This window comes from Pinus tabuliformis, chromosome J (assembly GCF_031772625.1).
Source record: "Pinus tabuliformis cultivar Carrire ecotype Pingquan chromosome J, CPIR1, whole genome shotgun sequence".
Lineage (NCBI taxonomy): Eukaryota > Viridiplantae > Streptophyta > Pinopsida > Pinales > Pinaceae > Pinus > Pinus tabuliformis.
This window is the reverse complement of record NC_142295.1, coordinates 97675979-97695971: the sequence shown is the minus strand read 5'-3', so window position 1 is coordinate 97695971 and position 19993 is coordinate 97675979. Positions and strand designations below refer to the sequence as shown.

Here is a 19993-nt window from a genome sequence, read left to right as displayed (position 1 = left end):
TTCAATTTTCATATTTTCATGTTTTAGTTATAGCTTTATAATTTTACAAAATAGAACTTTGATTTTACTCCAAATTTAGTTATGAATTTGTTCTGTGCAGGTTTTTCCCATTTTTATTTATTTTTTCACAATTTCACGACTCTCAGTTTACATAATTCTATTGTTTTTTAAGTTTTGAAATAAACAGGACAGGTTCCTATTGGTACGTGAGCCAACTCTAGTTGTTGTCGGTATTTAGTACATGAGAAAATTGTAAAAATCCAACAATAATGACAATTGGCGATGTGAGCAGAGCCCACACTCGGGACCACTCCTTTGTCATGTGGGATGGAGTCTTCCGTGGCAGTACTTTTTGTTTTATTTAATTACATGTGTTAGGGATTATAGAGTCTGACTTTTGTTCTCCTCACTGATATGAGGATGACAGTGACTGCAGTAAGTATCACAACATTGTTAAGGTAAATAATGTTTCTTGCTTTTAGGTATTTGAGGATGACAATGAGCTCAGGGTTTAAAATTGACGTCCGTTTGCCCATTTTTGCCAGTTTTAGCCGTAAAATACAGTGGATTTTCCAATAAACACGTCATTGTTGACTCGCTAATTATTTAGAAAAACGTCGAATAACGGGCAGAGAAAAAAATCGGAAGTTTCACATTTTATGTATATATTTTATATATTTATTTAAGTCAGTGTAGCACTGGAAATTACATTTAATGCCATTTTTCAAAATGGCTATGGGTTGGTGGCTTTTTTAATACATGTCGCTGGAATTTTGAATGAAATTTATTGTCCGAAATCTCTTTGGAGTGTCGTGTTGATCGCTCCCGTCATTGTTCTTGTTTCCTTCTCCTTTCATATCCTACTACCACTATTGCATGCATTGGTTTATTCGGGTGGAAACTCTATGGTGGATCTTGGGGTTTCTTTCATGAACAACTCGGTTTTTGTTAATAGTTTTTGGCATCAATGCATTGTTTTCATGTTGTTACCATTGGGAGAACTTGAGGACTCTGCATAGTGAATACACAGACGATAGTTTCCCTGATCCATCTGTTACCCCGGTTTGCATGTAAACTTTTTCGTCACCCGGTTTGCATGTAAACTTTTTCGTCATCGAAGGACGCTATTAAGCAGGGAATGCTTCTATTTCCTTTTGTTGGCTAACAACTAGAACTCTATATAACATGTCTATCCAAATTGTTTTCGACAATGTATGAAAATAAAAGAAAATTTAAATATTTTTTTTTTTAATCACAATGGCAAACTCTAACCAGAGACAAGATACCAAAGTTTATTGCATGTCCCTCTTCCAATGGATTTTCTCCATCACCCCAAACAAACTAGATCAAGGCCAACTCACAAATTCTTATGCATTTTCGGTATTATTTTATATTCAATTCAGTAAGAGGGAGGTGTTGTTTTGCACAATCGATTCTGAATTCAAAAGATGTAAGTTAAAATTACCTATATTTACCACATTTTCACTGGCGTTTGCCTTTTTCCCTAGATTTATGGAACACGATGATGAATATTTTTAAAATTGGGGTTTCGTATTATTTTGTTATAAGTTAGTTTTTTATCGGAACTTGAAGTGACGATTTTATTGATTTAGAATTGGATTGGAAATTGTTTTTCGGAAAATAGAACTAATCCACATCATGTTTAGCTCTACTTTATCATTTCTGTAAGAATTCAAAATAGTTTTTTTCTCACGCACTAATATTGATATGTCTTTGCTAGATGAATTTACAACAAATATTTCTCAATGTTTATTTCTTGGATGCAGAAGTAAAAATTAGCATAATTGGTGTAGATTAATAGGGAAATTTAGCGAGAAATCACTTTGAGCAAATAAAAATAAAATCTCCAAATCTTGGTTCTATCTAGAGAAAAAACCTTATTTAGTGTCCATTGTATCAGTGTCACCAAATAAATTTAACTCGCAAGAAATCTAGGTTGTTCCGACCAGTCCAAGAAACCAGGCGTTCTTATCCAAATCATGATTGTTTTGGGGAGTTCTTAATCCAAGTGCCTAATACGTCCAATCTGGCATAGAATGGCATAACATGGAGAAGACAAAGTGATTCATAGTTCTTTTTTAATTATCAATCTTAAATATTAAGGGAAGTGGGTAGCTAAAATAGTGTGGAATCCGGGTTATTTATTCGAAAGCTACAAGGATAAATGTAGTTCATGATGGATGCAAGTGAACATATCCGCTAAACTTGTGAAACCAACCTAAATCTTATTTACAGATTACTTAGTGAAACCAACCTGCATCTTGTTTCCAGATTACTTTTTATCTCCCATCGCTGTTTTGGAAAAACATTATGCAGAGTAAAAGTAAATATTAAAAGTCACATGAAAAACGGTTTAAAAAGTAAAACCGTCACAAAAAAAATCTTTGATGGGTAGGGGGACCCGTCAAATTTAACCCCTGAACGAGCTCAGTGAGTATGATGACATTGTTCATGTGAAAAATGTTTCTTGCTTTTGGGTACGAAACTTGCCATTGCTACTTGTAAAAATAAAATCCATGGATTGGCGTTTACATATACAGAAACCAATGCGAATACACCGGACAATAATTGATCCAACATGTGATCTGTGGCTAATTTTACACCTTTGGGGTCGAGGAAAGAAATCCCAGAGGAAGAGGTCAGATTAAATTAAAAAATAGTAGCATGGTTAAAAAAATTAAATTGCTCGTGAATCACATGACTCCCATAGATGTTGATGTTAGAATGTGCCAAATGCGCCATGTTGTTTGATCTTTGGCCATAGAAACTGGGTGTTAGTTAACACGCAGACTGTGTGGGGAGAGCTTATGATCTGTGAACTCACTGAGAACAGCATTGCATTCGACTGTGGGAAGAGTCTATTATTGTTTCTGTTGCTTTCCATGTTGAGAACCGTTTTAAACTGTTTTATAGTTCTCATCTGGGGGCTTGGCTCGGAATTCAGAAGCTTTTTTGAAACGGGCTGTTCCTAAATATACCTATGTGTTTTTGGGTCTTGGAAATCCGCATTAAAATTTAAACTCTTCCTGAGGATTTCCAAGGTTCAAAGTTACGAACACCAAGAATTATGGAGCGTTGCATTAATCGATGCCTTTTACAGAGCCAATCTATAGTCTCGGGGTCGTATGGAGTTTTCCAGCCAATTACGAAGGCCAGAGTTTACTCATCTACTCTCCCGTCAGATGTTCCCGACCCCAGTTTAAAGCAAAATCAGTTGAGATTTTGTTCTGCATCGACTGCGCCTTTCAGACACAAACATTTGCACAAAAAATCAAATGGTGGCACCTGCGCTACCTTTGGTCAAGTCGCTAGATGTACTCCAGAGGCCCAACAAATTGTTGAAGCTGAAAATTCATGTTGCGAATTTGTTCCTTCGAATTGCAGCGATGAGATTGAGCTAGAAATTATGAAATCCTTGGAAGGCACAGAGGAAGTTTTAAAAGTATCATCGAGCAAACAGTTTATAGATGAACGAAAAGGTCCGAGTAAGATGGATTCTGGACCTTCAGTTGATACAAGCCAAAATGGCGTGGAGAGGCAGATTAGCACGGAGATATACTCTTCCAGATCTGCAAATGGTCTGCAATCAATGGAGTCTCGAAGAGAAGCATCAATCGAGAACAATGCAGATCTCGAGAAATTATCAAATGAATCTCTCTTGGAAGAGATGACTGTGGAGGAACAACCTACTACTAGTAGGCTTGGTTCTACGAGAGAGGATGGGGAACTTCAATCTAAGGGTATTTGGCAGCAGATGAAAGATATTGTAGGGTTTGCAGGACCAGCGCTTGGGATTTGGTTATCTCCACATATCATGAGTCTCATTAACACAGGCGTTATAGGCAATTGCAGCTCTTTGGAACTTGCTGCTCTTGGTACTTTACTCTTGCCAGGGCTTGGAGATCAGGAATTTGTTTTGTCAATGTTGTGTCGTCTAAAAGTTTGCTCCAATCTGCTGTTGTTTCATTCGCACTTTTTTAATGCAGTAGAACTGTGTTAGGGTAGCGATATATGTTAATTTTATAGTCAAGAAAGAATCACTGTAATTTTATCCTTAAGAAAGAATGACTGTAGTAGGAACTGCAGAGATTAGGGCGTTGATGGAGGCTGTGCTATGCAGTTGAAGAATCCTCAAACCACCCAAGTTTAGTGTGGGCTAGTTTCTCACTCAAAAAGTTCTTACTGAACTCTAGGACTAGGGGTTGCTAGGATATCATTTGCCAATAAACCAAACAGGCCTTGTTGATGTTAAAACGTAATTACCACCATGCCTTATTACTGCTCCCTTTCCCTTTTGTTTGATCTTTTGAACAACGGTCTGCGAATTCTCCCCTTTAACGATTAAATAAAAAAGTGAGTCCAAAAATATTCATTAAACCGCATTTGAAAAATCAGTCCAAAAATATTCATTAAACCGCATTTGAAAAATCAGTCCATAAATGTTCATTAAACCGCATTTGATTATATTCAACTATACTGGACCTGATTTTTTTCTTCTCTTATGTTTCCGACTGCCTTATTTAACCACATTGAACTAATATGTTATTGGACTGCTTTGGGAGTTATGTGCGAATGCTGCCCCTTAAACATGATTTTGCCAACAAAATATCTCCCAATATTTTTTTGCAGGAAGGAGCAGATATGGTATTTATGTGGTAATTTTTCCTTTATTCCTTATTTTGTGATGTAAGTCGTACTTGATAGCTTTTCTAAGTTTGCTTGCTTTGGACATGTTATTTTCAGGACCAGGCACAGTTCTGTGTGATCAGCTAAGTTACATCTTCAATTTTCTATCCATTGCAACAGCAAGCTTAATTGCAACATCTCTTGCAAAGAAGGTAAGCTTGGTGTGGAAAAAAGGTTCTAATTTTCACCTCCTTTTCTAAATAATCAGTTTGCAAATGTGAGAAATTATCTCATGTCACCATGTAATGTATGAACTGCTGAAGTCAAAATGTGTATAGGTATGTTTTATATTGGAAAAGGAGGAAGTCCTCTCCAAATGGTCCTTCAGAGTTTGCACACATTGTTTGTCTATATTATGTGGCAGAGATTTCTGATCTTCACCGAGGAAATAAATGGTTTGAAAATTATGATGGTATGGGAAAGACATGCCTAAGACTCTGTGGAAAGCAATTCAGTTTAGCCTGAGTTAGTTTAGTTTCACTTTGCTAATCTTGTGTATTTGACTGTTATTCTGCAGGTATAAATACAGTTTTAAGATCATTACACTTTTTGATATGCTGAAAGTCCGAATATCGCCTCTAAATGTCTTGAACTTATGACTTTCTTCTTTAGATTTTCTTGAATTTATTGGATTCATGTGATGTGTTATGAGCATTTTTCTTCACAGATCTTGAATTTAGACAGCTGCAGGGTAACTTCAAAAGGTTTAAATAAGTATTCTCTTGTTTTTAATCCAAACAATGGGGAAGGGTCTTAATAGTTTAAGAAAATATTTATCTTTTCTGTTTCTTGCTAATATTAGAATACTATTAGACGGGTGAATGGCCTGAATAATTACTCTTTGGTCTTGACTTTTCTTCGTGTTCTAGTTATTATCCTTGGGTTGCATTAGTTCCTCTTCAATAATCACTCGTCCCAAAATCTTTCCTTTAAGAGAATGTTAAAGCCTTGCTCATCCGTCAGTCTAGGTTTGAAAAGGCTGCGTGATTCTTGAGTACTTCCTTCTGATGAGGAAGATGACCCCCTTCATCGTGCTCATTCTTTTGTTCTGTGTCACCATATCTTTTGGATTTGATTATAAGGGATTTTTGCTTGATTTGTTCAATTTGAACCAAGCACCCCTGAAATGAGAGGCTTGCGAGGGTTTGGTAAACTTTTTGTTCTAGCTGTGCTACAAGTACAAAAATATTCTGTTGGGCCTTGAGTGAATTGAGTCATTAAGAGCCAAATTGGGGTTTTCTGTTCTCTGCACCCTCCTACCACCAACCTATTGTCCCAAGCTTCTTTCTCCACCTTCCTTGCACTGACCTACACCACTAAGCTTCTTTCTCCACCTTCCTTGCACTGATCTATGCCACCAAGCTTCTCCTTTGTAAGATGGTACAAAAACATGCTATATTGTTCCTTGTCTCTTGTTTAGTCCAAAGTGGGAGGTCTAGTAGTGATACAGAACATGGGCATTAGCGCTTTGCAACACCTGGCAGACCCAGGAATGCCCATTCCAGCAGTCACCCTTTAGTGGTGCGCCTAGTTAATGTTTCCATTTTTGGGTTAAGATAGTGGGTAGTTATATAGTTTGGGAGTTTTTCCCCCTTTTCTGTAACAATAGTTTTTATTCAAGTCTGTTAATGATTTTCTGGATTAAAATTCCACCTCTTATATTTCTCCGAACAAGGAGGAGGCTATGGTGCTATCACTTGGTTCTGCTTTCATTCTAATCTGAAAGTTATCCTCTGAGGAGGATTTTTCCTGTTTTATCATTCTGTTGATTGACATTCATATGCAGACCTGTTGAGTTTACTGATCTGAGCTCTTTATTATCTGCTCTCCTTCTTTTCAATTCTTTGCTGAGTTGCAGGTTTGATCTAGACGAGGGAGAATCAACTTGCATCTTTTTGGTATCTGAGCAGCCTTCACAGTGGCACAGAAGCGAGTCCACGTTAACTGGTGTAGTAGAGGCAGAAAGGGGGCAGGGCATAAGAGAAATATTGTTGAAGAGTTGCACAGGAGGTTAGAAGCTCTTGATGCCAGATTCATCAGGATGATTCTGGAGAGGAACAAGTGAACGATAGGGTCCAAGCAGGCAATCAAGGGGAAAGTTGAGATGATTTCAGAGGTGAACTCAATCCATATTTATTCATAGATTGTCTTCTTTGAGATGGAGCCTGGAAGGAATTGTTGAAGATGACTCCTGAAGGTCAAATTTCCAGTGTCAAGAATAAAATCTTATGTTGCTATATGGTGGTTAGTTTACAGAACCTCAGGAGAAGGCAAGGCAAAGATGAAATTGGGTTGTGGTCTAAGAGGTTGAAGCGCCTAAGAGTGAGGCTCTTCCCTTCTGATTACTAGCAAAAATTATTTAAGGAGTTTCAAAACTTAAAGACAAAGGGAGATATCAGTAGAAGCCTATACCGACCAGTTTATGAGATTACAAATTAGGATAGGCTTGCTTGATGAAGAAGAGCAGGTAGCAGCTAGGTATCTCAATGGGCTGCATTTTCAGCTCCAGGATAGGTTGGCTTTGGTAAAGTAAATTCATTAGATGAGGCATAACAGTATGCTTTAAAGGCTGAGAAAAAGCTAAGCTGGAGAAAAGGAAAAATGAGAGTAAAGGTGGCAGCAGTGCACCATTGAATACAAAAGGAAGCTCTTCAATATCTGTTGGAGTTGAAGACCCTCATGAATACAAGGAAGAGAAGCGAGATGTCAGGGGAATAAAAATCAGGAAGGAAAAGACTCGAGTGAAAGCACTAATTATGGAGGAAGAGGTTTTGGTTTCAGAGGTCAAAGTAGAGGTAGAAGACAACCATCATATGGCTATTGGATGCCATTAAAGTACTACATATGCAATAAAGTTCATAAAGCACAAGATTAGGATCTACAAATAGAAGTTATGGTGACTCAAGAAGAACCCCAAGCAGAGGAGGTTTAAGCTGAAACTGCAGAGAGCTTAATGATCCAAAGAACATTTGTGACCAGAAGTAAAGCACTTCTAGAAGCTGGTTGGAGGAAGAGAAGCACCTTTAAAGCCCAGTGCACGTGTGAAGGAAAAGTATGCAGAGTAATACATAGATAATATATAATTTTCAGTTTGCTTGTAGTCCAAAATTGAACCCATATAGATTTCTTGGTTGAAAAAGGATGACAGCGTGCTTGTTAGTCAGTCATGTTATGTTGCACTTGACATTGGACTCTTTGAGGACAAAGTATTGTGTGATGTTTTGCATATGGATGTCTGTTATTTGCTATTAAGCAAGCCATGGCAATATCATAGGGATGTTATTCATAATGGCAAGAAAATATTTATGAAGTGCATGAAAGAGGTAAGAGGCATGTAATGAATCCTTTGAAGGATGAAGAAAGATCCAAGTTGCCACCTTGTCACTCTTTTAACTGGAATTGAAAGATTCCTAAAATGATTCTTAGGGAACTGAGTACTTCCCATTGGATTCAAAAGAGGAAAAGATGCAGAATAAACTTCTAGATTTGGAGAAAGAATTGGATCCAACAGAAGACCAAAATCATGGTATGGAAAAGGGTATGGAGCAACAATATAAAGATGAAAAGACAGGAATAAGGCGAAGAAAGATAAAGGCAAGATTGAGGGTCATTGTTATGGAGAGTGCTAAACAACAACCCAAATGGATTTTGTTTGTTTCATAATATGGTCATAAGGTCGTTTTGGAATCAAAATATTTTAGAAACAAATTTACTTTTTTAACTAAGCAATTTTATTTACTTCATGGGAGGAGATTGCTCCCATAGGTCCATCCATTGGGTGTAGGAGGTATTGTTTCTTGGAGGCCTTACTTGGAGACACAGGAGTCATGGTGCTTTGGATTGAGACAAATCATCACATTTTGCAGTTGGAGAGGATTTGTAGGTTGTTGCCTACAAGAGGTTGAGTTGGATGAGCACATCATTTTCTAATGATCCATATATTAAGAGATCAGAGGGAGTTTCCATGCTAAAGATGCCCAGCTCTTTTTATCAAAGAAGTGTTCGGATATAGGATATAGATCTTACAACAACCTCCCAAATTGGACTCTGTCAGGCTGATCACTTCTTTTTTCTCTTTAGCTAGATGATTGGTGGTATGCAAGCAACATGCAAACTTCAAAGGCTCTAGACACAAAAAACACTAGATTGGTGTGGCCTTGCATCTCCTCTTGACCTTTGCCTCTAGCCTTTCAATGAGATCCCATTCTTAGCACGATTTAGTTGCTCCTCACCTTGATAAAGGAAGTGACTTTCCATCACCATGTTTTCCATGGTAGCCTTGAGTCATGAGAGTTTGGTAGAGTATCTATTTCCACCAAAGGTTACACGATTGTGTCCTCTTAGCTCTAGATTCTCCTCTAAGGACATTATATTCGTTTGTCAGCTCATTCTTTGTGGTTGGTGATTCAACATGTATGTTTTCTTGCTCTTCCTTTACTTCCCCTATTGCTTATGTTAAGATATTGGGGAGGCTTCCTCTTTTGATTAGGATAAGTAGCCCCTTTTTCATGTTTTATATGCTTACGTCTTTGGTTATTTCTATTTTCCAAGTTTATTTTGTTTTGTAGTCCAACTTTTAAGCGTTGCTTCCACACTCCCACAATGTGTCACTCTTGCATTGTCTTTTTTTCATTGATGTACATTTGTAGTCATTAGTGGACAACATTAAATATCTTATTGTATTTTATCTTACCATTAAATTTATCAACTAAGTTTTCGAATGAATTGGGAGTGCAACAACGATTTTGGAGGACTTTTTGAGTGCATCCAACAAATATGGGACTATAAACAAATATTTTCCTATGTTTTTCAATATCAAAATGACTTACACATCAAAGTATCCATAAAAGAGCCAAAAGTCCCCATTGCTCAAAGTGATTATCTTCATTGGTGACATGTCACAAAAAATGGTTGTCATGACAAGAGGAGGAATGCATAAATGGAAAGAAAAGCCATTTTGTAAGAGGAAACAAAGGAGAATGTGTCCTCCAAAAGGAGGACAAATGACTCAACAATCACCATTAGTTGCCTAAGAAATACTAACTGTGTAAACGAAGGAACGCATGAATGGAAAGAAAAGCTAAGGTTGTAAGAGAAAGAAAGGTAAGGAGAATCCAAAAGGAGGGCAAATGATTCAACAATTGCCTTTAATTGTCCAAGAAACAAGGAGGAAATGAGGGTCAAATGGTAGATTGGATGTTATGTGTGTTGGCTTGAGGGGGCTTGACCCAGGTTCAACGTTAGTTAGCTAAACAAATCCCTACACTACTGGCCCTTTCAGCATCAACCCATGGAGCGTGGACTGAAGTCTTACCCGAAGCAGTATGGGGGGATGCTGGAACCAAGTTTCTGCACCCTTGAGATGGTTGTGATGTTAGTTTATTCCAACTATACTTGCCTTCGCGCAAGGTGCTTCGCACTTTGGTCTATCCTTCAGTACCTTCGCGATCTGTTACAATCGGCTTTCACGCAGCCCTAACTAGGGGCTAAAGTTTTTTCGCGCAGCCCTAACTAGGGGCTAAAGTTTTTTCGCGCTGATATGGCAACGAATTGCGCTATTTCCCAAACTAGACTAAGTATCTTACTTATCTTATTGACAGATCTTGATTATTTTTGTGTAAACAAATGTTCTTACTTGCGTTCACTTAACCAATTGCGCATCATATAAGCATTAGAAGTGAAATTTATACCCAATATAATAGATGCATAAACAGGAAATAAAGACGCAGAAATGATAGAAACTTCTCTTTATTAATACTTCCAGATGATTACAGACTCGAGTCGCCCTGCGCACTCAGCGGTAGGGGTCCGCGCACTTAGCTACGGACTACTAGGCCTCTGCGCACTCAACGGCAAAGCCAGTACCTATGCTACGACCCAAAACTTAGACTTACACTTCAGAGTTAACTCGCATACATCTTCATTGCTTAGACATTGTGTGTTCTTATCTACTTAGAGCTTCGCTCTATTTATACAATCCCATGGTCCCCGGACCATGGGTAGATCTTCTACAGCCGACATTACATTATCAGAATAAGGACGGACAACCCTATGACTCTTTAACAATTACGCGCTTCGCGCCCTCAAAATGCGGAGTCTTTACATTGGAATTACAAAATTGGACCAAAATCTGGGCTCTACACCCGAAAACTGCCCTTCGGGGATCCCGTGTCCAACAGGCCCCCAACACAAACATCATGACTCGCCCTCGAGTCACTCTGCAAGTGCAGAGATCTTAGCGCGAAGACCTCCCAGCTCTGTTTGGATCGCTGCAAGTTCGGTAGCGCACTGAGCGGCTGCGTGCTAAACTTCCTCCATGCGCTGTTCGGTGATTACTGCTATTGAACTGCTGCCCTGAATCCTCTCCTGTATTGCTTGCAGTTGCCCGAGCTTTGCTTCAATGGATGCTGTAATTGTATACGCCTCATCGATCCATGGCTGTAGGCGCGCTTTCAAGACCGCTTCTTTGTGCCGAGCGGCATCTACCTGCTCCTTGAGCGCCTTTGCCGGCTGCATCCTTGCAAGCCTCTGCGTAAGGGCAACCGTCTACGTGGTCCCTTTTACCTCATCGTATTTCTATTGTAGCTCGCGCGCCTCTGTCTCTAGGCACTTTATGTTCGGGTCCTCTTGTAGGGTGGTTAGGACCTCGAATGATTGTTCGAACAACTTTATGCGGTCTGTCACTTTACTGTCAACCGCCGCGATCGCTGTCGTAACCGCGGTGGTACGCTGTTCCTTAACCTCCGACGGAGTTGAAGGCTGAGCCTTCAACTATAGTTCCGCGATCTGTAGGTTCAGCTCTAGCTGAATCCTGGCCATTTCTGCTTTTGCGTCGCGCATCCCTGTGGCTAACTTACGGACGCGTGCCTCCACTGGTTCCTTTGTTTGAATGGCCAACTCCGGGACCATTTGGCAGGCTTCCTCCACAACCTGCATGATTTGTTTGTTCTGCTCCACTGCCTCGTTGCGCTGCAGGCTCAACTGCTCAATGTTGATGCGTTGCTCGCTCATTACCTGTAGAGTGCGACTCTCCCTGGCCTGAAGTTCTACAATGACTCCATCCTGTAAGAGATAGAGCGTCTCCTGAGGGAGCGCAACCATGTTTAATCCGACCCCTTTCAAACTGCTGACCATAGGCTTGTCGGCCTCATTCTTTGTAATGAGTGCTCCATTTGGTAGCACTATTGTGTTGGTCACCCTGGCGCACAACATTTCCTCGGCAGCTGAAGTGCTGACTGCGAGGTTGGTGGACACTGTGCCAGCCTGTGGAGTGCACACCTACAACTCCTGTATTTGTGTCCGGAGAGCCCCCAATACCAACTGGTGTTGTTCCTCAAACTGCTGGAGGGCCTCCGCGATGACATCCCTCACCATTTTGTCGATATCATGCAGATCCCCTTCAGTGAGGGTGATAGGGTCGAAAGATGTCTTCGAGGCCTTTGTTTTCTTTTGCGGCCCTACCTGCTCTTGTGGTCGCGGACGCTTGAGTTGGGTGGACATCGTCTGCGGGTCCGCGCCACCTTGTTTTGTAGCGGTCTCTGGTTTGGGCGAGGGTGACTTCTGCCCTTCGCGCTCTTCGTATGTTGTTTTCTGCTGCTCTGCCAACTTCGCAGTGTCGCGCACCGCCTGGGCCTTAGCCGCTGCTTCCTCTTTCCTGCGCTTTTCCACCAGCTGTGCCATCCGAAGTTTTGTCTCTTCCTTCTTGCGCTGTGCGACAGACTTCTCTGCTTCCATCGTGGAGTCAGTTGGAGCGCGCCACTCCAGCGGCCAAGACTTAAGGACCGCGAAAATTACATCGTCGGTCACCAAGTATGGTAACTCATGTCACGTCTTCATAGGGTACTTCCGTGCCCTGATGAAGACATGGTGGAAGTCTGCTTTGAACTTCGCAAAGCTCTATAAACTGTTGTAGACTGTGCACAATAATCGCGGCTTGCAATTGATCCCCATCCTGATATTCATCTCCATGAGCACCCAAAGTATCTTGCTCTCTCTAATCCACTGTGCGTCCCTTGTCGCCCACAGCGAAGCGTACTTCGTTGCCTCTAGAAGGTCCAGCGCGACCGAAGGGAATTGGCTATCTTCGGGTAGTTTCCATACCACCAGTACGATTGACAACAGGAGCCATGTGTAATGAAATGTTTTGCCCTGCTCCTGTGCCTCGCGGCAGTTCGCAAGGAACTCATCGCATAGATAGTTCGCCCAGTTGAATTGGACCCCTTCTGCGCATTGCGCCGCTAGTGCAACCACTGGCGTGGGCACCTCATCCACGCGACACTTCCGCATCACCTTTCCTACCAATATCTGTGTCGCGACCTTGACTGCAGGGTTGTTGATGTTGGAGATGGCATACCCTCGCTTCTTCTTCTCCAACTTAAACTTCTTTTTCATTGCCTCCGCGAGGGCCAACTCGCCACCTTTTCCCTCTGAAATGTTTGTTGGATCCTCCCTTGAGCAAGGGAGCCGTGTAATCCGGTGAATCAGATGGTCTGTGATGGGGATGGGCTCCTCCAGCCACAAGAACCCATCATACACTAAGTAGAGCAGCTGCTTGATGACGAAAATGGTCACTGGGGTGCAGTGGTAATGCGACACCCAGAGCAGGTTTAGCAACCCTGCTTTCTCGACACCTCTGAGCCATTTGCGTGGCTCCAATTCAATCATTCCAGCCGACGCGTCTATCTTTTGGCGCATTAGCTTCGCAGTTGCTAAATGCGGGAACTTCTCGTGGTCTGTAAGGTCCCAATCTTCAAATTTCAACACAGAAACCCACCCCAAGTGCGGTCCCTCAAAAATAATATCGTCAAGGAGCAGCGGGGTTTGTAGAGAGCTCTTGCTCTCATCTATATCCCGTAGAATCTTGGTTTTACCCTTTCGCGGGCGAACATATTCCGGCAGCCTGGTGATAGGGTCCGCACCCTGGGTTTCGACTTTCATCTCTACATCCTCCTCCTCCACCAGGATTTGTTCAAACTCTTCCTCCTCATCTGATCCAAAATGGATCTAGAATAGACTTCTAAGTCTATAAATTTTCCTCACAGAGGAAAAATGAAAGTGAAAGGATGCTCCTGGAAATATTCTCATTGCAGAGATCTCTTCATTCTGAATCTAACGCAATTTGAATGGGCAAAAACAGACTTCAGATGAAGAAGTTATCGCAGAAAGAAGATTGCCATTGTCCTTTGAAAAGGAGGCAAATCCTTATAAAAATGGGCTTAAGGCTTTATATGCGTTCCTTAAGGAAATCGCATTGGAGAAAGGCAAAGGGCGAACTTAGACCAAAGGCCGGATGGACTCCCGATCAGCGATCTCCAGTATATCGCATCAGAGTTAGGCCTGCATGCGATGTCGGAACCTCGGGTGAGGCGATGAGTGATTGCGATTGCGATCGGCGGATCGGCGATCAACACACCCAAAAGGGAAGGACTCGTAGCACTGCGATATGCCGATAAGCGATCAGCGATGGCGCCGATATGTGACAGTGCCGACTTGCGATTGCGATGATCGGATCGGCGATATGAGATCACATCGCAATGTTCCATGGTATATGGAAAGAACCCTCGGGCCGTTGCGATAGCGATATGCGATGTGCGATATCGATCGTCGGATCGAGGGGCAGAATCAACAGTCAGGATCTGATCGGAGTGATCGGCGATCGACGAACCCCCAATATAAAGGGCCAATGCACATTGCGATTGCGACTTGCGATATGCCGATAAAAGACGGACCCGGTAAGAATTATGGACGCGATTTCATAATATTTGAAATCTGGAAATGCAGGATTTCTTTGTATTTCCTATGTATTGGGTTTTTTGGCCAATAGGCCATGCGATTGCGATTTGCGATGGAATGTTGGACCCGATGGGTTTATAGATGCGATTGCATATATTTGAAGTCTGGGCTAAACGCTCCATGATGTGTTTTTCAGCAGTTCGCTTGTGTATTCCGTTATGCTACTGTTTTCGAGTTTTCGCCTGAAGAAAGGCCCCGATTCCTTTGTAACTGTCCCTGATCATTGTGCCACGCTGCAAGCGGGCATTTTGTAACAATGATGCGTTTGTAACGCACAGAGCCACAGAGCCAGATAGCCAAGCGCAGAGCCAGAGAGCCAGAGGGCTAGACACAGAGCCATAGGGAGCATAGGAAACGCAGAGGCAGAGGAATGATTGCACAGAGAGGAACGGATGGAAGCCGCAGCGTTGGAGGATGCCTCACAAAAGCCAGAGAGCATGATTGACAGAGAGAGCTCACCAAAAATGTAGCAGCGGAGAAGTGAGTTCTCCCTTCAGGGAGCTCACAGCTGCGCAGAGCCAGAGCTCAAGATAGCTGCGCAGAACCTGAGGGTCGATAACTGCAAAGAGCCAAGAGCGAGAGCGAGAGCCAAGAGCCAAAGTGAGAGCCGAGAGCCAAGAGCCAGAGCCAGAGCCAGAGCCAGAGAGCTCACAGCAGATTTCTAAGAGCCATGGAGCTGTAATGAAGCTGCAGAACAACAAAGAGATCGAAATGGTCAAGCTGTTGTTGGTGTCCAGAGTGTGCTGAAGATAGAAGAAGGAGTTCCAGAGACAATACAGAATTCTGAGGGAGTCAGAGAAGCCAGAAGCTCAAGAAGCTCAAAGCACTTACTGAAGGAGTCAAGTCCAGAGAAGCCTAGATCTGTCTGCAGAGTGAGGACAGCCAGCAGGATAAGATGGTATTCTAAACCCATAGGTTCAGTTGTAAACCAATGGAGTTGAGCATGGAACTTGTAAAAGAATTCAGCCATAATCCCAAAGAGCCTAGTCGAGTTGACTAGAGCTCAAGGAGACGTAGCCCAAGATATCAGGGTGAACTCCATATTATATTGCTATTATGTGTGATTGCTTATTGTTGCATTGTATTTGCTGCTTTATTTGCTGTTATATGTTTTATATCAGTTCAAGCAAATCAACTTAAAGCACATAAACAACTAGAAACAAACACAAGCATACACCTATTTTCAAGCACTTTTTAATTCCGCAATTGGTTAATCATAAGGTCTTGGAAATATTTAAGCTTTGGAAGTGGGAGAGATTCTTGTAAGCTGACAAGAAGCCTTTAGTGCCCCATTTTTCAGATCATCATCGGCCTCCAGATCAATGGCCTTCCCCTTTTCCTGCAATGTGAGCTTGGTCCTCAGTGGATTTTGGTGCGAGATGCGCACTGGTATCATGGCTTGTTTATCCTTCTTGGGTCTCGGTGATCACGGTGATTTAGGGACCTCAACGATTATTCCAGCGCTCTCTGGCGCTTCCACTTCCGCAATTTCCTGCGCAGCTTCCTCGGCTGTCACTACTCCTGTGTCCATGACTTCGTCGGGTGCTAACATAGCGCTACTCCACAGTTCTTTCAGTGTCTCTGGTAGTTGTTCAAACAACGAATTCGCTTTTAAAGTCTCGAATAAGTCTTGGTTCATGAATACTTGAGCGCACAACAACTCAGTTCTCAAATTGCCAAGTGTTGTTTGCGGGATAACCACTTGTAATATATAGCGCCTTTTGATTTTGAATTCGACTGTTCCCCCCACATTCAGTCCATTAATGCTAGATTGGCGACAGATTTTCAAGAATCTAGCCCATAAAGTTCGCCTTAAATGTCTGCTGCCTGCTCCATTTGGCCTCAAACCAAGCATCAAATCGTGAATAGTGACTTTAACGGTCACTTTCCGCAGATCTGCGCGCCAACGCAGCTATCCTCGTGCTGTCGCAGACCCTGTGACACTTCGCTACTGCACGCAGTCCTGACATCGCGCAGCTCTCGGGCAGTGTAGTTTATAGTCTCATGCCTCCTTTCAGCTGCCTAGAGCGCTAAGATTGTGCCACTTTCATATAGTCATATTGCTGGATCGCTAGTATATGGCTTCAAGTGATTGCCATTCCCCTTTCCTGGGAAGGGTTCTCCATTTAACTTGACTAACTGTACTGCACTTCTGTCGGTAATCTCCTTGATAATATATGGTCCTAACCAGTGCATCCTGAACTTTCCGGGGAATTTATCAAACTTACTATCATACAACAACACCAAATCATTCACCTTAAAGGTTCGCAACTTAATATGTCGATCGTGCCATGCCTTTTCACGCTGCTTTTGGACCTGCTGGTGAAATCCAGCCAAAAATCGTTCTTCTTCCAGCTCATCCAACTGCGCGAGCCTCTCTTCCAGGGCTCCGCGATCTGTCATACTTGTGAGCACTGCTATGTGCAGACTAGGCACGATGTATTCCATAGGAATTACGACTTCCACTCCATAGACAAGCTTAAAAGGTGTCTGTCCCGTTAGTTTCTTGCATGTCGTTCGATAAGCCCATAACGCTGCAGGTATGCGTAGGTCCCAATCACTTCGCTGAGCATTTCATACCTTGGTCAACGCGTTTTCTAGCACTTTGTTGAACGCCTCCATTGTCCCGTTAGCCTGTGGGTGATAAGGTGTGCTCTTTTGATGATACACCTGAAATTCTTCCGTTAGCGCGCTGATCGTCTCGTTCAGGAAGTGTGTACCGCGATCGCTCATCAAGATCTTCGGACATCCAAATCGCATCAGTACATGTTCAAATAGAAACTTCGCGGCAGTCGCGCGTGTGCAATCCTTCACCGGCTGCGCTTTTGCCCAACAGGTCAAGTACTCCGTCGCAGTGATAATATACTTCGCGCCTGTCTTTCCTTGAGGTTTGATGGGTCCAACAAAAACTATTGCCCACTTTTCGAAAGGTTGCAATGTCATTTGTGGATTCAAAGACATTTCATCCCTCCGTGTTGGCCTACCTGTTCTTTGACATATGTCGCATGCTTTGCAATATGCGTTTGAATTCTGATGAAGGGTTGGCCACCACAACCTTGTGCGTAGAATCTTCTGCGCGGTTTCTCTTCCTACATAATGTCCTCCCGCGGCGCCCCCATGAGCGTCCGCAAGGATGCTGCTTCGTTCAAATTCAGGTACATACCTTCGTAGTATTTCATCATTCCCCATCTTGTATAGATGCCCAACAATGACAAAGAAATCTGCCGCGCGCACCACTAATTGCTTCCTTTGCTGGACTGAGTATCCTTCTGGCGCAGTTTTAGTTGTTAGAAAGTGTATTATATCGTCAAAATGTCCATCTGCGACGCGCACAACAAAGAGCTACGCGTCAGGTAATCCTTCCTCCAAACTAGTAGGCTCCTCCTCTGTCTCGATGCGCGATAGGGGATCCGGTCCCGCGTTCAATCGTCCAGGCTTCACAACAACTTCAAAATCGTATTCTTGGAATAATAAAAGCCATTTGCAGATGCGCCCCCCAACAGAGGCTTATTGACTAGGTATTTTAGCGCAGAGTACATGTGCATCTGCTTAGGTTGGGGCTTTTCTCCATAGGCCTGTGTCCACTTGGCCAGATGCGTGTGCGGATCATCCTGTCCATCATATTTGTCTGTCAATCGTACCTTAGGCTTCCCAAATCGTGTTCGCATCATTCTCCTACATTCGCACCAATCATCAAAGCTTCCTTTGTGCGTACCCCACCATCTTGCGGGCGTAGCGCGCAACACCCAGTCCAAGGCCTGGAAGCGTTGCTTTTCTGGTACCTCCCTTTCAAATGCATCCAAGAAGGTATCTACCTCATTTAGACCATCATAAGTAGGCAGATCTCTTACTTTTGTTGACACGCAGCGCAGCAACTAGGTCATCATATTGCAATTCAACGTAGTTACTTCGTGTAACCGATTCTGCCAGCGTTCTACTTCTTCATCGGAATCCGAAGTGCAGGAACTTTTGCGATCCCATGTAATCCGTCCATCCGCAGTGGGATTCACCCAGTCTTGGTCTCGCGCTGTTATCTTATAGATACAATCCAGATCATCATCACTTTCATAGTCGCGGATCGGCTCCGTATAGCGCGATCCTTCAGCAGGGTCCAGGGGTATTATTACGCGCAGTGATTTCTTCTCAAAGATCATTTTTCACTTCTTCAGATTGATTACCCCGTTCATATCAGTAGCCTAGTCAATTCCCAGGAGCGCGGGGTAGGGATTGCTGTCATCAACAATCTCTATTACTTCAAAATCTGCCAGCGCGCTCGCTCCCTCAATATCCACGGTTATTCCCTGCAATCGCCCCATGGGTATGATTTTCTACTGGTTTGCCATCCCTAGCTGAATCGGTGACCATTGCACCACGGGTCTTCCCATTTGCTCCCATGTCTATTTCGGTAAAACATTCGCGTTTGATCCCAAATCCAGAATAACTTGGTCCATCTCGTATTCTCCGATCTGTGCGGTTAGTCTCATTTCACGCCCTGTCCTTGTTTTATGTTTTCCGATCTTGCGGACTACGCGCGGTTCACCTGGCGCGGTCCCAGCACATTTGTTGATGAGTTCTTGTAACCCTTTCACAGCCTTACTGTCGCGTAGTAACTTCATGTAGGTTTCCAGGAAAGTTGTGAGCATGGATGGGTCCATTTCTGGCTTAGGCTTATCTTTGTTTCCTGAAGTTGAGGCCTCAGCGAAGCTCTTCTTAGGTTCCATGAAGGTTTCCCGAGCGCGCTCCAAATCAAACTCGGCTTCTTTCGCTGGGGCTTTGCGAACCCAAGTACTGTCTTCTGGCTGTTTCCCTTTGTCATCTCCTGTCGCGATTCCACTTCGGAGCACAATGTTTATGTTCGGATCTTCCTCGCGCAGCTCAGACCTCATCATCTGCAGGTTCTGAGTCAGGGGAGGCGGTAGCGCTCCTTTGTCGCGTATCCTAGCTATCAACGTAGGACAATCTTCTGTCTCATGATCAAACAATGTGCAATACTTGCACGACAGGCGCGTTGGATTAGTGCAATCGCGGGCATAATGTCCTGGTCCTCCGCAATTGTAGCAAATCAACTGTCTGCGACCTCTACCAGGTCCTCCTTCGCCTCGGCCTTGTTCGCGCCATTCTTGCATTCTGGTCAAGGGGCCGCGTTTCGACCTGAACTCTGTAGGTGGGCATTCTATCCATCATCAATTCATAACTCCTACAAGTACGCTCGTCATGTCCCACTGACCTACAAAAGTTGCAGAACAACTGTTGCGAAGTTTTCGTATACTTTTGTAACAAGTGGCAGTTATCCGTGGCATGTTTTCCGGCTATTTGACAGATAGCGCACCACAAAGCAAGCGCCGCTCTAGGTCCTGCTTGAGCTTCCGATCTTAAAGGCATCGGTCCTCCTCGTGCGAGGTAATTTGTAAAGACCGGGCAATGGTCCTTGTCATGACCCTGACTCTTGCATTTCAGGCACCACACTTCTTCGCACACTTCCAGTCGAACCGTC

At 43.0% G+C, this 19993-nt stretch overlaps 1 protein-coding gene across 1 annotated transcript in view; it reads left to right on the top strand.

Moving 5' to 3' along the window:
* Positions 1–2578: 2578 nt before the first annotated feature.
* Positions 2579–19993, top strand: part of LOC149225689 (protein DETOXIFICATION 46, chloroplastic-like) — a 257569-nt gene continuing 240154 nt past the window's right edge. The window contains exons 1-2 of the mRNA XM_089377279.1: positions 2579–3896; positions 4765–4859. Coding sequence (XP_089233405.1) covers positions 3089–3896; positions 4765–4859 — 903 coding nt within the window. The 5' untranslated portion in view covers positions 2579–3088. The remainder of the gene's footprint in view (positions 3897–4764; positions 4860–19993) is intronic.